This window comes from Lampetra planeri, chromosome 54, assembly GCF_965212315.1.
Source record: "Lampetra planeri chromosome 54, kcLamPlan1.2.h2, whole genome shotgun sequence".
NCBI classification, from domain to species: domain Eukaryota; kingdom Metazoa; phylum Chordata; class Hyperoartia; order Petromyzontiformes; family Petromyzontidae; genus Lampetra; species Lampetra planeri.
The window spans coordinates 3,829,491-3,848,711 of NC_136160.1; the positions used below are offsets into that span (position 1 = coordinate 3,829,491).

Here is a 19,221-nt window from a genome sequence, read left to right on the forward strand (position 1 = left end):
TGGGAAATTAACACATTGATTGCTCAACTGGCACCTCCTGTTGGACACGTTGAAAGCGTGCTCTCTTCATATTCACGGCGCAAAAAGACGTTAAAACCTTAATCTATAAAGTACCATACATATGTATGTTGAACATCTTTCGCACCGTACGTAGCCAACTGCGCTAATGGAGGTGCGGGAGAGATTGGACAAGAAACTAAACAAAAATATCTACACCACGTGTTAAATTCCATAATCAACACCTACCACATTCGATTCAGGTTTATTTCCTATTTGGTTTTGTAAATAAAATCTTAATTATTGACACACCGAGCGATATTTCCGGTTCCTTGAAGACGTTATGCCGGGGTTTGACCGCATCGTTTTTATTGTGTCACGTTTTCTCCCCCACTGCTGGTAACAACTTCACACGTGTTCTGATTTTTCGTTTGATTCAGGTCGGACACTCCGGGGAAAGGCCTTCTACAACGTGACTGGAAAAATATACTGCGAGGAAGACTATCTGGTAAGAACACATTTAGAATCAACGTGCACGTATTTGGCAGCTCTAAATGTCCACACGATAGACCACTTCGTTGAGCTATCATTTGTGGCGAGGTCGCTTATGAGAGCTACATAGCTCAGAGGGCTTTAACTGGTAAGATAAACAATAGTTAATAGTTATGCAGTGGTAGGGTTATTCGATTATCATAATAGTAAAATATTGGATCCATTTTGTCTGTGTTGATGATGGGGGGTGGGGGGTGTTGTTTGACCATACTTCCCCACGCCGGTCAATGCGGGTTGGCGAATCGGTGGGTGGGACCGGTTCAGATATCCCTCGCCCGCCGCCGATGTTACAGAAATGGCCGGGAGTCGAACCCAGGTCGCACTGGGTTCACAGGTTCGGCGTGCCCAACCGCCTTAAATTTTCCACCGCTCGACGCAATCAGGATCACGCGGGTATTATTTGACGCGCGAGACATGCTTTTGCCGTGTCTTCCCCGTTCGACAAATGGGTTTCTGTTTGACGGGGAATTGAGCAATCCGCGGGGTGGGGAAGGGATGCGCGGTCGGAGAGGGGAAAACGACGCGTGTGCAGCCCGGGCGGGAGATGAAACTGGCGTGTGTCGTCATTGCGGAGGAGGTGGGCAGGTGTCGACGTGAGAAGACAGTGCGGTGGCGAACGCCGCCGCGTGCATCGCAGAGACACGTCGCCTGAAACCCCTTTCCCCATGCAGAGACGTCTCTCGTTCAGTGCTGAATCACTTGAACGGTTCGGCGTTACATTTGATCACGAGCGAGGCGTAGCAGCGCCGTTGTTTTTAAAGACGCCGCAAGAGAACTTTAGCGACGTGACCGCACCACCACCGCCGCCCCAGACACAGCCAGTTAGGAAGGGTTTGTCACGTAAACAAAATGTAGTTTTTAGTTTGAGTACTTGCGGTGTTTCCCTGGTGATTACAACCAGCCTCATCAGGCGTATTTGCCAGAATTGTTAAGAAGTATTCCTGTTTCCGGTCTTAAATTGAGTAATGTGATGGTATCACATTATTTAATGTCATCACCTTCCTCTTTTACATCTGACGACGTGACGTCGAAGCGCGTGGCCCCCCAATGCGGGGGGCCCGGGGCAGTTGCCCCGATTCGCCGCCCACCCTAGGGACGGCTCTGCCTGTACTATTTATCATAATTACGAAATCTGGCTGGGTGGTGCACTGGTTAGAGTGCGCATCTCCCAATCCGGAGGCTGCGATCGAAATCCAGGTCAGAGGTCGACTCATCCCTCTGTGGCCGCTTCAGTGCGTACTACTTTGTGGCACGTTGACAACGATCCTCCCACACACAACGGGGATGTGGAATTTCTGTCGCTGAGCCAGGGCTGTAAAACCGGAAACGGGCGCCGGTCCCCCGCGCCCAGCGACGCGGGAAACCGCGTCGACTCGCCGCTTCGTAGTTGAACGATTTCCTTGTGCTTCATTCCCACAGTACTCGGGCTTCCAGCAGAGCGCGGAAAAGTGCTACGGCTGCGGACACCTCATCATGGAGATGGTACGCGGGGCGCGGGCCCTCGGTCGCCGGTGTACTGCTCCTCGTAGCGAGCAACCGCCACTGCGGTCACAGCTGTTCTGTTCCCCACCCCCCCGCTGGATAAAGGCCTTCCCAACACGCCTCTTGGCCGCGGGAAATGTTGGTGAACCCGGTACCCAGGATCGGTTTAGATTGTCACTGGGAAAAGCCTCTTTGAGCCAAGCAGCTTTGCAACAAGGGACGGCCGCAGCCCAAGGCAGCTGACAGTGGCGGCAGCCGCAGGACGTTTCGCTCGCGTTCGTTACCGCAGCGGTTGCCCCGTACACGCGGGCCCTCTGATCTGCCACTCTCTCTCGCCCCTCTTGTTCATCGCGCTACCATCTCGCGCTTATTTGCGCTATCTTCACGCCTCGGCAAACCGGCCACCCACCCCCTCGGTTAAACCGCGTCTCTCTCGGCCGTTGCTGGTGGGGGGCCGTGGCTTCGGCGGGCCAATTGGAAAGCCTCTCCCGGCCCGCGGGCTGTGCGGTGCAGCGTGTCCCCGCGGTGATGTAACGGGATCTCTGCGTCTCCTCCTTCTGCTCCTCCTCGTCCTCTCTCAGATCCTGCAGGCGCTGGGGCGGTCTTACCACCCGGGCTGCTTCCGCTGCGTGGTCTGCAACAAGTGCCTGGACGGCGTCCCCTTCACCGTGGACGTGGAGAACAAGATCTACTGCGTGCGCGACTACCACAAGTACCGTCGCACGGCACCGCTCACTTACACGCACGCACGCAAGCACGCACAAAGACAAAGGTTACCCGTAGAGCCCGAACAGACTATTGGGGCAAGTGCTGTTAGTGAGTAGCACCTATGAAGGCCGGCACGGCACATGAGGGGGTGGGTGGCCAGCACCAAAGCCCTTTGTCTCCCAAGTGGCGATGTTTTTTACACACCACACCAGGTATTCATTTAAAGCTGAGTCGACCTATGGGAGGTGCAGGACTGGTTCAGATAACCGTCACTGGTGTTGGCCATGCGCGGGAATGGAACTGGGGTCTCTGAGTTCGTAGCGCAGCGCGCTAACCGCTGCACTACCGCTCCCCCACACAAAGACGAGGACAAAGATCAGCCATATAGCCTGAGCAGACTTTTGGGGCAAGTGTTGTTAGCACACACCTATGAAGGTCTGGCCAGCACCACGCCCGGCCGCCTTTGTCTCTCCTAGGGTTGTTAAACGGTGACAGGTAAAGTCAACGACCGAGGGGGGGTGATCGATTTCGGCTGGAATTTTTTCAAAGTAAAGAATAACGCCGATCGGTTGACTGCAGCTGGGCTGCCCTAAGCCTCCGCGTGGTACAGTTGGCCCTCATTTCTTGGTTATTAAAAAAAATGGTTGTTAAAAATACACGTAAAGAACGTCACAAAACTATCGCCGGACGTTCTTTTCGAATGCGTAAACGACGAGGGGAAAAAAAAAATCCCAATCGTAACGGCAAAATCATTGAGGCCGGGAAAAATACCAAGTTTCGAATGACATGTGAGAGGCACTCGGCATTACGCGGAACAAGCATCAGAAGTTGCCCTGCACTGTGGTCCTCTCGTCTTTAAAAACACGATCACCCAACCCCCTTTGAATGCTTCCCGTTTTGTTCATGCGGTTAGCGGTAATGCAGAATAAACGATGTTAGCCACCCCGACCGAGGTATGCGCGTTCACGCGAGGGAGGGAAACGTTTGTACGCGGCTGCCCAGTAGGGCCCGGACCTCATCGTCACGTATGCTCGGTGTGGTCTCGTTATATATTTTTTTTATTTTACACGTATATACTAGCTGTACTACCCGGCTTCGCCTGAGACTTGGCCGCCTTTGCCTCCCCAGAGGCGATGTTCACACACCACAGCAGTTACTCGTTTGTGGCTGAGTCGATCTAGGGGAGGCCCAGGACCGGTTAAAATAATCGTCACCGGTGGTGACCGTGAGCGGGAATCGAACTCGGGTCGCCGGGTTCGTAGCGCGGCGCGCTAACCACTACACCACAATGCGTTACGCTTCCACATGCGCGAGTCACGTCACAGCTCACTTGCTGTGCAAAAATATATGCATTATTGAGCTCCCCTCCCCTAAAAAAGTGTATTTTTATAATTTTTGCATGGTGTACAGTCTGGAAAGTACCCACATGGCAAATTTCAAGTTTGTTGCATGTCGGGGAAGTACGCTAAACATTTTGAACAGACACACCTATTCACAACGTTGCCTTTTTTATATATATATGGAGATGTAATGTGTTTTTATTTAGGCACTCACACAAGTCCGGCACAACGCGCAGGGGGTGTCAGGGGGAGGTCGGGGGGGGGGACAGAAAAACCGGCGCTTGCAACAGATGTCGGGATGGCGAGGGGCAAAAAAAAAATCCTCAGTACCCCCACCCAGAGGGGGGGGATCCTCCGGGGGGGGGGGGGGGGCGGTGGTGGGCTCGGGGGGGGGGGGCGGGCAGGCAGGGGGGCCAAGTAGGAAGGAGTTTTAGCGGCGTGCGGTCGTGTCGTTATTAACGACTTCAAAGGATTGGGATCGCCCGGTGAGCAAATTGTCTATCGTCACGCGGCTCCCCCGGAAACGTGGCGCAGTGGTCGGCGCACTGCACTTGCGTGGGGGGGGGGGGGGCTAACATCGGTGGCAAAGTGATTTCTGAACAGGTCTTGAAACCCCCCCATCCCCCCACTTTGCCTCCCTGCACTCACCAGCATTGTAACGCAGTGAAACAACCTCCATGATAGGCATTGGCAAAGGCGTTCGGAGGCATTCATCCAGCAGTGGATTAGCCAAGGGGCTGTGTCTGTCTGATGCAGTCGGCGTTGCATATATACACACACGCTCGCACGGCCTTATGTCTCATAGGAGATGAATAGTATTGACGAACTCCACGCGGTGTTGTGTGCGTTTAAGATGCACAGATGAGATGCGTAAACAACATGAGTTTTCCCACCTGATGATGATTGCTTGTGTTGCAATCGAAACGTCGTGATTTACTTCATTTTCTACCTACGTGACTTTACCGAAAGAACCAAAGAGTATGGATTCCTGCAGTCACGAAGGCTTCAAATCTAGATTGACATGAGTTAAACTAATTATTTGGCAGGGCTGCTGCTGCTACGTTTGGCAGTACGGTGCACAAGCACACATCAAAGCCAACTCAACACATTCGTCAATAACACGGCCCATGAAGTAGGCCCATTGCCCGCGATGTCGCCTGTCTTACATATATGTATAGTTTTTATTTTTTAAAGGCTACACTGTTGTTATTGACGAATGTTGACGGGTTTTTTTTTTTCTTCGTTTCTGAAAGGATGCTTCCAGCAGCGAAAAGATGCAAGAATGTGGTTGGGCCGAAAAAACTGTCTTTTCTCCCCGAAGCTCTGAAGAATGTGTTTGTAACCGATCCGCTGGGGCTGCTTGAGAGTGGAATCTCACCCACCCTCAAGTGGCCTTCAGCTCTCCTCTCCTTCACAATAGGGAGGCCCATCCCCAAGTGCAGTGGTGGTCGGCTCCATATCCACCCCCCCTCCCACCCACCCATCCCCTATTGTCATGGTGCAGGTGCAAGGTGGTTTATCCTCCCCCCAACCACCACCACCAGTGTTAATTGCTTTCAATACGTTACAGGTGGTTCTACCGTGCGTTCGCGATAACGGTGTTGTGAGTACGATATATGTCATCTGGTAACGGTGACGTCAACGGCAGAGCGTCCGTTACCCGGTTCGCAATCGGAAGATCTGATCATTTAAATCCAGGTTGGGGGTTGACTCAGCCCATCATCGCTCCGGGAGAGGGGTCGATAAAAAGAGTACTGCTTTGTGCCGGCCGCATGCTTACGAGGCTGGAGACGAAGATTGCTCCTCGTTTTGGTTCGTGTGCTGGACCGTGCATCGCCTTGGCTCACGGTGTTACGGCTTTCTGTCTCCCCCCCCCCCACAGGATGTTTGCTCCGAGGTGCAACGCCTGTGGCCAGCCCATCCTGCCAGCCCAGGTAAACTAATCGATAGTTCAAAAGATTACAATAATCAATTACACTTATAAAGTTCCTTTCTACAAGGCGTCGTACAGTCACGTATAAATAAATAGCTCGTTGGACGAGGGGAGGAAGAAATTTAGATGACGAGAGGATGTTAATCGAGGGAGCGGAGAGCGAGAGAGAGAGTAACGCAGAAGTCGTCAACCTGCGGCTCCGGAGCAACAAAACCCAACACAAAAAGCAGTTCCAAAGAAATGGGTTTGTCGGCCTAGATGATGAGTGGTTCTTAGTCTGGGGTGCACGCATCCCCTGGGGATGCGAGATGCCCTTTCTGAGAACCAAAGGGGGGTGCAGGCTGCAGTCAAGGTTAAGAACCACTGATTTAGATGATTTAAAAGTGCGTAGCTTCAGTGGCTTCCTAATAGCGGAAGGAAAGAGCGTTCCAGACGTCCGCAGAAGCGCGTCTGAAAGCGCGAGATGTTTTGGCTGGCTCTTTGAGCATGTTCACCACAAGTATGTCTGGTTAATGCAGACATGGTTCCTTGCAAAAGGTTTATATTTGGTGTTTGAACATCTTAACACCTGTGTTATTGCCAGAAAGGGTCAAAGCTATTATTTTTTTATTATTTTACATTTTTTAAAATGTTTATGTTGTTCACGCACATTGGTGGCTCTTGAAATATAGGAAAAAAAATTGGGGTTTTACCGAATTCGAAAAAAATGCCTCCTGTTATTTTGGTTGCCGACCCCTGGAGTTGACACTGTGGCTGTCTCCAAATTCAGAACACCCCACTGGCCCTGGTATTACCCTTGCTGGTAGCACATGAAGGTCGTGAGGCTCAGCGGCGTTTGCGGCGTGTGTGTGTTGATATTCGGCGATTGCCGCAGCAGTTACCGCAGTGCCGACCCGAGTTCGATTCCGGCTCTCGGCCAACCACCAGTGACAAGGTTATCTGAACCGATCCTGGGCCTCAACCTCGGTTGACTCGGCCTAAAATGAGTACCTGGTGCGATGTGTTAACCTCGCCACTGGCAAGACAAAAGCGGCCGGGCGTGGTGCTAGCCACCCGCCGCCATCGTGCGCCATGTCAGGCCTTCGTAGGTTGCTGCTCGCTAACAGCACATTGACCTCCTGCAGTCTGTTAAGGCTACACGGGGGAATCTTTGTTATTGTTTATTGAAGGTCTCTTAACTCTCGGTGATTTTTCGAAAGGGCTGCTTGTTTGTGAACGTGTGCCTGCTCCTTGTCGTGTTGGCCCAGGACACTGAAGAGACCATACGGGTGGTGTCCATGGACAACGATTACCACGTGGAGTGCTACCACTGTGAAGTAAGTGAAGTCTCCGTTGCCCTCGAAGTTTCACGACGGTTCAGTCGTGCATTCACTTAAACCCCCAGACAGTTGTAACCCCGTTTTTGGCCTGACGGATGTACGTGCGTACGTTGGTCCTCTTTCGCACCGGACGACGATTTTACATTCACACGGCAAGTTGCCCTCAACAGCGGAAACGTAGCAGGGCGTGCTCGGCACGCCAACGTTACGTCACTGTTCCTACGCGCGTATCGTCGCTCGTTTGTTTCCAGCTTTGCACGTATGTGTGGATGTATGTACGCATGTTGAACTGCTTTCACACCGTACGTAGCCAACCGCGCTAACCGGAGGCGCGGAAAAGTCTGTGTAAAGGTTAGCGAGCAACTTTTCGCAAGCGTTACGAGTTGTTTTTTTGAGTTCACTTTTCGGTGCATCCCTCTCGGTGCGTTGGCGTGTCGTCGATGCACGTCGAGTGCGTTTGTGCGCTCTGCCGACTTTCAAAGAGAATTTACAGGGTGCTTCAAAAACACGTTAACACTTAAATGAGACTAGCGTTTTTCATGGGAAAAGAACGGATAAGGCACTGTGACATGATAACAAATGTACGTTAATGGCTTGAAAAAGTCAGAGTCCCCACGCGCGCCTGGAATCCTCTCCAGGTGGTCTCCAGGGTCCGGAGGCACATTTCTTGTGGTATTGTTGCAAATTCACCGGCGAGGATTGCGGTTTAAGTTTGGCCACTTGCGGTAGAGGAAGACAAGGTCCCGTAACGTCTGGCAGGGGCACAATATCCTCCATCCTTTGAATGAATGTTCACCGTAAGGTTTCCGTCTTGCGTGCTGTCCGAGCGATGGAACTTTTTGTTTCCGACGCTCGTCTGAACTTACTGGACGACGTTTAAAGCGGTGGTTTTAAGCGAGCCTGAATCTGCCGATGAATAATAATAATAATGTTCAATGTAACTCTTAACGGGCAGCACGGTATTGGCTCACTCTGGAAGAGAGAGGCGCGAGGGACCACAAACGAGCGTGAAGGCAGCTAGACAGTGAGCCCGGCACTACTGACGGTTGCCCAATGTCTGCCGTCCTCCATATACGAAGATCTTTCAGCCAGTCAATGAGTTTTTGACACGTTGAAACGAGTCCAGAGTTAATGCTCGTATTAAACCAGCGCTGCTGCTGAGGAAATTCGACTCCCGCAGGGCTGTGCGGGTAATGGCACGGTTAAAAAAACACTATCCCTTTTACGTTTTTTTTTACATGGAAGGACGAAAGTGGCTAAGGGTGGGGGGTGGGGGGGGCCGCATTGTCTGTTTTGTGGCGTTTGAACAGGGCCGCGCGTGAGTAATCGAGAGTGAGAGACACAAAGCCGGGTCTCGCGATGAGAGACGTTTCGCTAATCGCAGAATGCACGGAGGCGCAGGTGCGAGCGACCGTTTCAGAGGAGGTGTGGCTGTGGTTCTGGAGGGGGGGGGGGAGCGGTGGCGCAGCGGTTAGCGCGCTGCGGCACGAACCCCTGGCGGCCCGGGGTTCGATTCCCGCTCACGGCCGAAACCAGTGACGAATATCTGAACCGGTCCTGGGCCTCCCCTAGGTCGACTCGGCCTCAAATGAGTACCTGGCACAGTGTGTAAACATCGGCACTAGGGAGACAAAGGCGGACAGGTGTGGCTCTGGCCACCCACTCCGTCGTGGGCCGTGCCAGCCTTCATAGGTGTAAATCGCTTAACAGCACTTGCCCCAACCGTCTGTTAAAGGCTATACGGGAGATCCCTGCCTTTGTGATTCTGTAGCCGAGGCGATTTGTAGAAATGTTTGCTTTGGGCCGCACAACAAACGTCATTTGACCTGCTGGTGAACGTGCGCGTGTTGTTGTGTGTATTGTTGTGTGTATTGTATTGTGTGTATTATATTGTTGTGTGTATTGTTGAACGTGCGTGTTGTTGTGTGTATTATCGCGTGTATTGTACTCTTGATAGGCGAGCAGCTCACGCTGTCGCTGCAGTTGTAGTCGGGGAAGCGGCCGTCTCTTTCCGTGCAGGCATTCGCTTTGCGATGATGAAAGCGGCCGCCGCCGCCATCGTCATTGATCCAGGGGATCTGTGGGAGCTGCCCAAACGCGCCCAACGCCCCAACATTCTCCCCATTCCGTTTGCGCAGCCCCCCGCCCCCCCTTTTGTTTGCCGGCCGTTTGCTCCTCAAAGTAACGAGGAAGGGAGGGGGGGGCTTGACGTTCGAGCGGCAACCAAGCGTTCGTTTGGTTTCAAATCGATTTCCCGCACCCGTGTTTGAGAGAGCTGCCAAACACTTATAAAAAAAATTGTTTATAAAAAAGATGTATGTATAGTAATAGGTTTTTACCCTTTCAACTGGTACAAAAACTGACACCTTTATACAAGGCATCATGTTTGCAATAACCACAACACAAGCAGTCAAAATGCAAACAAAAAGAAACAACTCTGATGATGATAATGATATGCACTGTCCATTATCATCATCAGAGTTTGCACACCTCTTGCGTGCGCACGTAGCGCCGCGTGCCGCACGCGCTTCGCCACATGTTCGCGCGTCGTGTGTGTGACCCGTGCGTGCGCGATGCACGTGTGCGTGTGTGACCCGTGCGTGCGCGATGCACGTGTGCGTGTGTGACCCGTGCGTGTGTGTGTGACCCGTGCGTGTGTGTGTGTGACCCGTGCGTGTGTGTGTGTGACCCGTGCGTGCGCGATGCACGTGTGCGTGTGTGACCCGTGCGTGTGTGTGTGACCCGTGCGTGTGTGTGTGTGTGTGTGTGACCCGTGCGTGCGCGATGCACGTGTGTGTGTGTGTGACCCGTGCGTGTGTGTGTGCGCGACCGTAGGACTGCAGCCTGCAGCTGAGCGACGAGGAGGGGCACCGCTGCTACCCGTTGGACGGGCGGCTGCTGTGCCACGGCTGCCACCTGAAGCGCCTGCGTGGGCAGACGGAGTTGCGTGCCACCATCCACTGAGCGCCGCCACCTCCCCGCACGGCCACCCGAGACTACGCAGCTCTCCGTCGCTTCCTCCGTTTACGCGTTCACCGAAACCCCCCCCCCACCTTCTTCCCCGACAGCCCGGGTCCGCCGGACGGCGAGCGTATCGCAAATGCGCTGAAGCTGAAGCGTCTGGGAAGCAGAGACGATTTGTAAGGGCCAGACTCCACGAGGGGGTTGGAGCCCCCGCCTACAACCGGCTGCTTCGCAGGCCCACGGCGAACCGCGTGGCAAGCCCGGCTCGCGAGGCAGTCCGCTAGCGAGGGCCACGGCCGGTCTCACGCACTGTGACAGCAACGACGGCGACGACGATTGGCCGGTGGGGGCGCCGTTGAGGTTTTCGGAACCCCGCCGGTCTGACCGTGCATCCTGAGGCTCGGGAGAGTTGGCACGGAGGTGTCAGCGGCGCGACCGTCGAGGGCGCGATGCGGAAGCGCGCGCGAGCGGGCCGTCGTGCATAGGTGGCCGTGTCGGCGCGTTCAAATGTCCGAGCAGTTTAAACGCGCCGAAGCGGGACCGCCGTGGCTGCGTTTTGAGGCCGTGTTCGAATATCAAAAACAGTTGCCGTCGGGAGCAGCAGCAGCCGGGCTGACGCTGCTATACCACTCCCCCCCCTCCCCCCGTAGGTCAGAGTGTTTTTCCATCATTCCCTCCTCTTGCAGGATCGTAAAAGCTGCGTCGTAACGCAGGCGCAAGCAAGCTGCGTGTGCGCGGTGATACTGCAGCTGCCGCCCCCACAGTGCTTGTGATTAGAAAGAGTGTTCCTCACGCCAGCGGTAGGAACTCTCTCGTTTGTTTAAAACACTTCTGCAAGGTCACCGCCGCCGCGTGATTACGTTGCAGCAAGCTGAACGATAGCCAACACCCCCTGTTGGCGCCGTCGCTATCACTGTCGATTTCGTCATCGCGATTTCTCACGTTGGCCCGAGAGTGGGAGTTGGCACGTTCAGTCCGAGCAGGCCAACAAAAACAACAAATCCATTCGCTTTTAGTTGTGAGGATTCCAAGAAAGGTGGTTGTTAACGTTAACAAAAAAAACAGTCGTTGCCTTATATTTAATGTATTGTCAGCTTTTGTGAGCATCCTGCCCATCAGTGCAGTTAACTTAAGATTACAACTTGATTCAAATATCGAAGGAAACAAATATTGGTGTTGCAAGATGTTAACTTGGCATCTGCAGTCTCAACACAAGTGTAACTGCGCAGACCCAGAGATGGGCAATGCAAAGTTCTGAGTCCGAGGGTGCCACAGTGGTGAGATGTTAACTACCTCGCCTGATATACAGGAGGTCGTGGGTTCAATCCCGACCCTGACGCCTGCTGTATATTTGCAGTTTGCAAGTTCTCCCCGTAGTCGCATGGACTTTTCTCCGGGTCCTCTGGTTTTTCCCCTCCACATTCAAAATCGACGTGCGTTTAGGGTATTTGACTGCTATAAATTTCCACATGATCATTTGTGAAAGCCAGGTCGCTTCTGGAAAAAGAGCTCCACAGCTCAGTGGGCCTTACCTGGTAAACTAAAAAGATAGTTTATATTATAGTTATAGACTGGGTGCTGGTCAAAATACAATGTTGTAACTGCCCGATTAATTGCGACGCCCTTACCAACTAAGGACTCTTTGACTGTCAAGCCATGCGCGTACAGAGACCCTCTTCGCATTCTTACCAAAGTCCGAATGTGACTGGTGCAGTTAATTATTTTGCAGTGTTTCAACAAAGCTAGAAGATCAGAATCAACAGAATAAGAATCTTTACTTGTACTGGACTGGAGGAATCCGATGAGCTATGAAGCTCATTTTTACAGATGTCCATTAGGGGCGGATCAGAAAGTTTAAATAACAAACCGTACAAAAACACGATCAGAGTCCAAAATATAGGTAAGGTAAGCAAATCACAATTTTTTTAATGTTGAACTAAACTATATTCTACCAGGTAAGGCCCACTGAGCAATTAGCTTCTTTTTCAGACAGCGACCTGGCCACAAACGATAGCTCAACAAAGCAGCTTAACATCGCGCGGCCACGCATGGCTCACGCGCGAGCTGTTCCCCAACGTTATTAAAACTCGGTGTGTGCAAAATGAACACGGGTAACTATTGGAACAAAAAAAACAACAACCCTGTTTGCTCTTGCGCAAGCCACTCTCTCAAATGAGGGGCGTGCCGTATACATTCCCAACGGCCTCGCGTATTTAGCAAAATAGTTTCCCGTATTGGAGGGAAGTCTCTTGCAGGAAGCCAGGTTTTGTACGATTTGCACCGTGGCGTTTTTTTTTTTGATCGCTCGCAGTTTCAACGATCGTTGAAACTTGACGTTTGAAACCGTCAGCGGGTGGCGATTCTTTGAAGAATCAGGCGCAGTGTTCCCCCGTTCATTTCGCGAGGGATACATTCCGGAGGTGCTCGTGAACAGCACATTTTTTGCGGATAAGCTTTCTTTCATCCGGCTTATGTGGATGGAGAGCAACGACTACATTGAAGGTGGTCATTAATGATATTGGCTGACTAACCCTTACCTTAAATAAAAACGTAAATATGCTATTAAATACGGGGAAATTATTTCACCACTTTGTCTCATCACTTGATCTCATCAATTTCACTAATCACATTCCCTCTCATCACTTTATCTCTCATCACTTTATCTCTCTCGTTGCAGTGGTCGTGTCAGAGTTCTAGATGCAATTTGCGGATAGCCAAAATCGTGGATAGCAAGTTCATGAATAACGAGGGAATACTGAATTTTGCTCTATACAAGGCCGAAACAGGATGACGTCTTCAAAATTCTGACGAACCACCCGATGAAGCTGGTTGTAATCACCAGAGAAACATCCCAGTACTCAAATTGTAGATGATGTGGGGTTTACTATCCCAAGTGGGAACTAATTGACACGTTTTGTTTACGTGCCAACCCCTTATTTAATTGGCCGTGTCGGGGGTGGTGGTGGCGGCGGGGTTAACGACACGTTTTATATTTACCGCGATCTGAACCCCAACAACACAAAGCCGAGGGAATACCGTGTTGTCGAACGGCTTCAGCGCTCACCACCCAAGGTGGCGGCCAGGTCGGATGCCCGGGCAATTTATCACCCTGACCAGAGCGCCCCCCTCATTTAAGCTGCTACAGCTTTTTGTTTGTCAAGGGCCGACAAAAATGACCGTTTTTTTGTTAGTCAGTGCCAGCGTCCACATCTTTTTGATCCTTACGTTCTCACACGTAGGCGTTCGCGAGCGATATTACAGCGGCTCGTCGTCGATTTACGTTTGGGCTAAATCGTGCGGGTAATAATGCCGATGGGCTCAGCTGGTGCACCGTTCCGTCACCGGACGGAGCCGATGGAACAGATTTTGTTGCGTTTGTCAGATGTTCGTGACTATTTATGAAAGGTAATTATTCCGTATGCTAGTCCTACGGACGCTGGCATCAACTCACAAAGTGAGGTTTTACCAAGTTACGAAACCACCTGCTTTAAAAAAAAAAAAACTATTTAATGATACTATTATCTTAAACACAATTGTGTACATCCATGCTGAGTGGCCATGCCCAAAGTATAACTTGGGGAGAAAAAAAACATCTGCGTCGGATTTATTTTTCACTGTGGATAATTTTGCAGCGTATCTCTTCGTTAAGTCGAAGCGCGCCGACACATTTCGAGAGGGTTCTTTGAAACATTTCAAAAAAATAGCTGCAAGATTTCAAAACATTTCATCCGTTTCGCTCGATGCGACTCTTTGTCTGAAGGGTCCCTTCTCTCGTCCTGGTGATAATGACCGTCGACAAAAACTTAAGTTTGTGGTTTGCGAGAGGTGCTACTCGTCAGCTTCGCGTGGGAAACATTTAGAAACGGGTCAAAGCAGAGGCATCCCCTAGGGTGGACGGCGGATCAGGGCGACTGCCCTGGGCCCCACGCTTTGGGGGGCCCTGGGTCCCGGGCCCCACGCTTTGGGGGGCCCCGGGCCCTGTGCTTTGGGGGGCTCCGCGCTTCTACATCACGGTGTCAGATGTAATACTTCCGGTTTAGTTTGAAGGTGTCGGGGTGGAGAGGGGGGGGCCCACACGGTGTGGCTTTTGGCCCGGGCCCCACACACCCCCTCCCTATGGACGGCCCTGCGGTCAAGCGACGATGCCCGTCTTGTTACGCACGCAGCTCTTTGCCGGCGTTGTTGACGAGTGTGCCCCCTTCCATTGAACGGAAGGAGAAATGGCCACGGCACGGCCGCTAGTTTTTTTTAAAGAGAATCAAAACGGTCAATAAATGCCTAGGGACTTTTTGTAACGTAAGTTCTATGAAAAAGCAGAAGGTTTCAAATGAACGTTACGGATTAAAAGCCCGCGAGACACCTTCCCAGTGTGAACGTCCCAACAACGTTGATGCCGACGCGGCCGGAACCGTTGGGGGCTGCGAGAGATCGTCGGCTCAACGTTTGGCAGCGACGTTGGGCCCAAAACGGCTGCACGTTTACTGGGCTGCTTCAAATCAAATTGAGACGACGCGGCCGCCGTGAACTAATTCTCGCGGCATTCTTATCGCAACGAGTGACCGGTTAACAGCGCGCCCACCGCTGCTCGCAAAACTCAAAGTTGTAACTGTGGGTGGCATTTGTATGGGTTTTTGGGGGGGGGGGGGGTCGGTAAACACAATTCCTCCTGCAAATTGTGATCCTAGTGTTCTGGGGTGGGGGGGAGAGGGCTTCTGAGAAAGTAGTTCCGCAAGGATTGCCTGCAACGGCTTCCACTTCAACGTGGACAGCTTCTGTTGTTGTTGTTGATATTGTTGTTGTTGATATTGTCGTTGGATTAGCGAATGGCGACGCCGCACGTGTGAGAGGTGCCTGCCACTTCGTCGACGCCGTTTGAAAAAAAGCGTTGTAAATATTTCTGATCGCTGCAGATTGGGGGGGGGGGGCTGGGGTTCGGAGGGGTGGGGTGGGGGGGTAAATAACCTGTAAAGCTTAAAGTGTAGAAGGAGGTGTTGTGATTCGTGCTTCCGAAAGGAGGGGGAGTTGGAGGAAAGTACGTTTCGGATCGCAGGTCGCCGCCGTGGCTGGCCGATGCACACGTGCGCAGGTTATTGGCGTTGGTGTAAATTGTACATTTTTTTTTTCAAAGGAGTTTTGCGGATTTGCAGTATTTTTTTTCTTTTTATTGTCGCGCGTGTTCACGATTTAAGATGTAGATTTATCATTCCCCGGACGCTCACTCTCTTTGCAAAGTTGTTGTTGAAGAGAACGGTTTTTAAAAAAATATTAATTATATATCAGCCTTTTGAAAATTATACATGGCTTGTTTTTTACGCGCGTTGAAAACTTCAAGCGATCACATGTTTGTCAAAACAAAAGCTCGCCCCCTAACACGTTTAACTTGGTGTGTAAATACAATTTACAACAAAAAAAAGAGGCTTGTAAAAAAAACTAGTGAAGGTAGCACGGTGTTTGCTGGTTTCTTTAGAGCTTTTTTTTTTATTCCGTCTCTTGATGTTATGAAGGAAATGTCAAAAGTCGATACAAAAAAACATTTGAATCATACACGCAGGTGGTCCGAATGGCCCCTTGGTATCTCCGTGCGTGCGTGCGTTTGGTTGGACACTGGTGGCTTTTGTTTGATCGTTGGCAAGGGGAGCACACGGCCAGATCTACGCGCGCGCGAGCGTTTCCAGCGCAGGCGCCGGACCACAAATGAGAGATCCCCCCCCCCCCGTACAGCCTTTACCAGACTGCTGGGGCAAGGGTCGTAAGCGAGTAGCACCTCACGAAGGCCGGCACGGCACACGAAAGGGGGGGGGGGGGGGGGTTCGGTGGCCAGCACCACACCCGGCCGCCGTTATCTCTCCTTTGCGGCGATGTTTACGGCACACTGCACCAGGTGCTCGTTCGAGGCTGAGTCGACCTAGGGGAGGCCGAGGACCGGTTCAGATAATCTTCACCGGTGTTGTTGGCCGTGAGCGGGAATCGCACTCGGGTCGCCGGGTTCGTAGCGCGGGCTCCTCTTGATTCGTGGTCACCCCGCGCCTCTAATATTTGATATCAAAATATCGCGTGGCCGCACCGTGAAGAGGGCACATGAACAAAAATGCTCCACGCAGACACGCCAAGGGCAGAAGCGGCCGTGCTCGGGTTGAATGCAATGCGGCTCGGTCGTGGTGGTGGTGGTGCAGCGTATATCTTCGTTAAGTACAAGATTTTTCTAAACTAAAGCCGTTCTATCGCTTTGCGGCAAGAACACAAGGTGGGAAGATTTGTCCAGTCACGTCAAACAAAAACTAGCGTGCGGTTTCTTTACGTCACAAAACGCTACTCGTCTTATTGCAATTGTTGTGAGTTTGGTGTCCGATAAAATACAAGTCGCTCAGTCATCCAAAGGCCACGAATCTCAACTCGGCCTCTGCTGCCTTAACGTGAACTGTGAAAGTCGTGGGAATGTTTTTTTTGTTGTTGCGCCGGCACCTGGCGTCAATGTGTGTGGCAACCCTCCACCTTTGCCTTGATGAGACACAAACCTCGTTGACAGCTCGGGGTGGGGGGAGAGAGCTCGTGGACAAAAAGGCGCAGAGTTGACGTGCCACCCGCACAATTGTGGCGCTTCCAGAATTGTGGCATCTCCAGAATTGTGTTGCCTCCAGAATTGGGTCACGTGCAGAATTGAGGCATCACCTGCCGAGTTTCCGCAGTCAAGTCTGAATGATGCGTTCGTGCCAAGACTGCCAAACCATTCCTCGGCACGCGCGTGCACCAGGCACACGGTTCGGTTCGTGTCGTCCGGTGTTCTTCATCGCAAGGCCCGCGAGCCACCGGCAGGCCCCTGGTGGCCTTTAGTGCGGCCCCTGACGTGCCCCCCCCCCATCTCATCATCATCGTCGTGCTGTCAAACCCCCGCTCCGAAAATGAGTGAAGACCACCGCTGTAGGCCGTCACGCGAATGAGGCAGTGTCGTGTGGGCCTCCACCCCCGTGGCGAGAGAGTGGAGGAGGCCACACATTCATCGACGTCAAACGTCTATGCAGTCTCGTGCCTCACCCGAAACACCTCAACAAGGTGGTGCACACACTCTGCACGGCATCCACGCGCGCTCGGCTCGTGCCTTGACTGGCTTGACAATTCAGCACGCAGTACATACCACGTTGCGGTGAGCTCCACGGATGGCACGCTCGCTCGTTCTGTTTCGTTGCCGATAGTGGGAAAACGCCGTCTTCTCGGCCGACTCTGGTGCGCTAAACTCGTAGGCCGCGCTTCGCTCGCTCTCTCCGAAACAACTTTACACTTCGGCTGCATTCGCGGCATGAAAGCTCGCAGCTGCGATAATTAATCAAAGTGTGCGGCGGCGGTGGTGGTGCTGTTGTTGCTGCAGGGTTAGCATTGGCGTCCCAAGCAAGCACATTGATCAACATAACTGCGTTGCCCGAATATATAACAGGTATATAATAGGCGTCGTTTCGGGCAATGGGCCTTCTTCAAATATTGTAAATAATTGTTTTCCTTCTCAGGCAGTGTTATTGACAAATGTTTTGGGTTTCAGGACGGGGCCAACACGTTTGGCCCTGGTTCTGTCTCAGTGCTGGGGTGGGGGAGGATGACGCTGCTGCGTCCAATCCAAGGCTCAAATATATGGTAGAACGTGTGAGTGTGTGTGTGTACGTATGTTGAACTTCTTTCGCGCGGGAGAAAGAAAACAAACTTGAGCACAGAGCAGTTCTAACGTAACGAGCTTGTCAATCGAGACGATTTTAAAAGTGCCTGCTTCCCGGTGGCTTCCTGTCGACCGGAAGGAAGAACGTTCCAGACGGCCCGCAGGAAGCGCACCTTGACATTGGTGACGAGGGGCACGTTCACTGCTCGTAGTGATGACGAGTCGCACGCGCGGTGTTACCTCTTCGCTCGATCACAGCAGCGGCTCGGTAGCCGAGAAGAACGCCTAAATCGCCTAAATCGCGTAAATCGAGCGTCGCACTCAGCCCGTTTTTATGCTGCACGGATTGGACCGAATTTGCAAAAGGTTTTACCCTTCCTGGCAATCAAAACAGCAGGTGTTCAGATGTTAAAACACGTAACGGAATCCTTTTTCAAGGAATCATGTCTGCTTTAACCACACGTACTTGTGGTGAATATGCAAACACCAAAAACATGCTCTGGTAATACATGATGCATTGTTTTTTGAAACTGATTGGTCCACGCCAGAGACGGCTTTCTTTAGAACCGAGTCTCAACCAGTGTTAGGCCAGAGAACGCCAAAAGGCGAACATTAAACCCGTTCAAATGTTAATGCGCTGTTACAACAACAACAGCGGCAGTAACAATGGGAAGGAGGAGCACTGGTTTCGGAAATCCACCTTCACACCGCCCCCCACCCCACCCAGTAAAGCAGTGAACGTAGCCGGGGCAGAGCTGCGAAGTTGCTACGGTCCGTAGCTGCTCGCTTGAGACGCTCACGAGCAGAGGAGGGAAGGGGGCGTTGCGTTACGCACGCCTTGCCCTGTTCACGCGGACTCCGGCAGCGGCAAACCCCTTCACACCGGCGACTAACATTTCTCTTTAATACGCTTGTAAGATTTGTTTTATTTTTAAACTAGTTTATTATACAGATTTTTTTTTTACATTTCTATTCAAGGCTAAATTTAATATTTTGTAATATTTCATCAGCATGTTATTCTAAATAAACATATTTTTGTTATTATTACAGTTATTGCTTCGTCTAAGTTTGTTGATTTTTTTTACCCACCCCACCCATCCCTCGGATTAACAATAATTGAGTTGTGGCCCGGTGTGGTGACCTTGCGGCGGACCTTTGTTCTGGGCTCGAGCGATAACCATCGTCAAAAGAGGGTCCCCAACGCTTGACAATTCAAAAAAAGTTGTAACTTCCATAAAGAGGGTTGTTGGGTTTGATCGCGTAAATATAAACGTGTGGTCAAAC

General features: G+C 51.8%; 1 protein-coding gene across 1 annotated transcript in view; it reads left to right on the forward strand.

Moving 5' to 3' along the window:
• The window catches only part of LOC144735219 (Wilms tumor protein 1-interacting protein homolog), a 67,807-nt gene extending 52,855 nt beyond the window's left edge, over positions 1 to 14,952 (forward strand). Inside the window, exons 5-10 of the mRNA XM_078617696.1 lie at positions 438 to 505; positions 1,969 to 2,031; positions 2,613 to 2,743; positions 5,962 to 6,013; positions 7,260 to 7,328; positions 10,167 to 14,952. Coding sequence (XP_078473822.1) covers positions 438 to 505; positions 1,969 to 2,031; positions 2,613 to 2,743; positions 5,962 to 6,013; positions 7,260 to 7,328; positions 10,167 to 10,295 — 512 coding nt within the window. The 3' untranslated portion in view covers positions 10,296 to 14,952. The remainder of the gene's footprint in view (positions 1 to 437; positions 506 to 1,968; positions 2,032 to 2,612; positions 2,744 to 5,961; positions 6,014 to 7,259; positions 7,329 to 10,166) is intronic.
• The last annotated feature ends 4,269 nt before the right edge of the window (positions 14,953 to 19,221 follow it).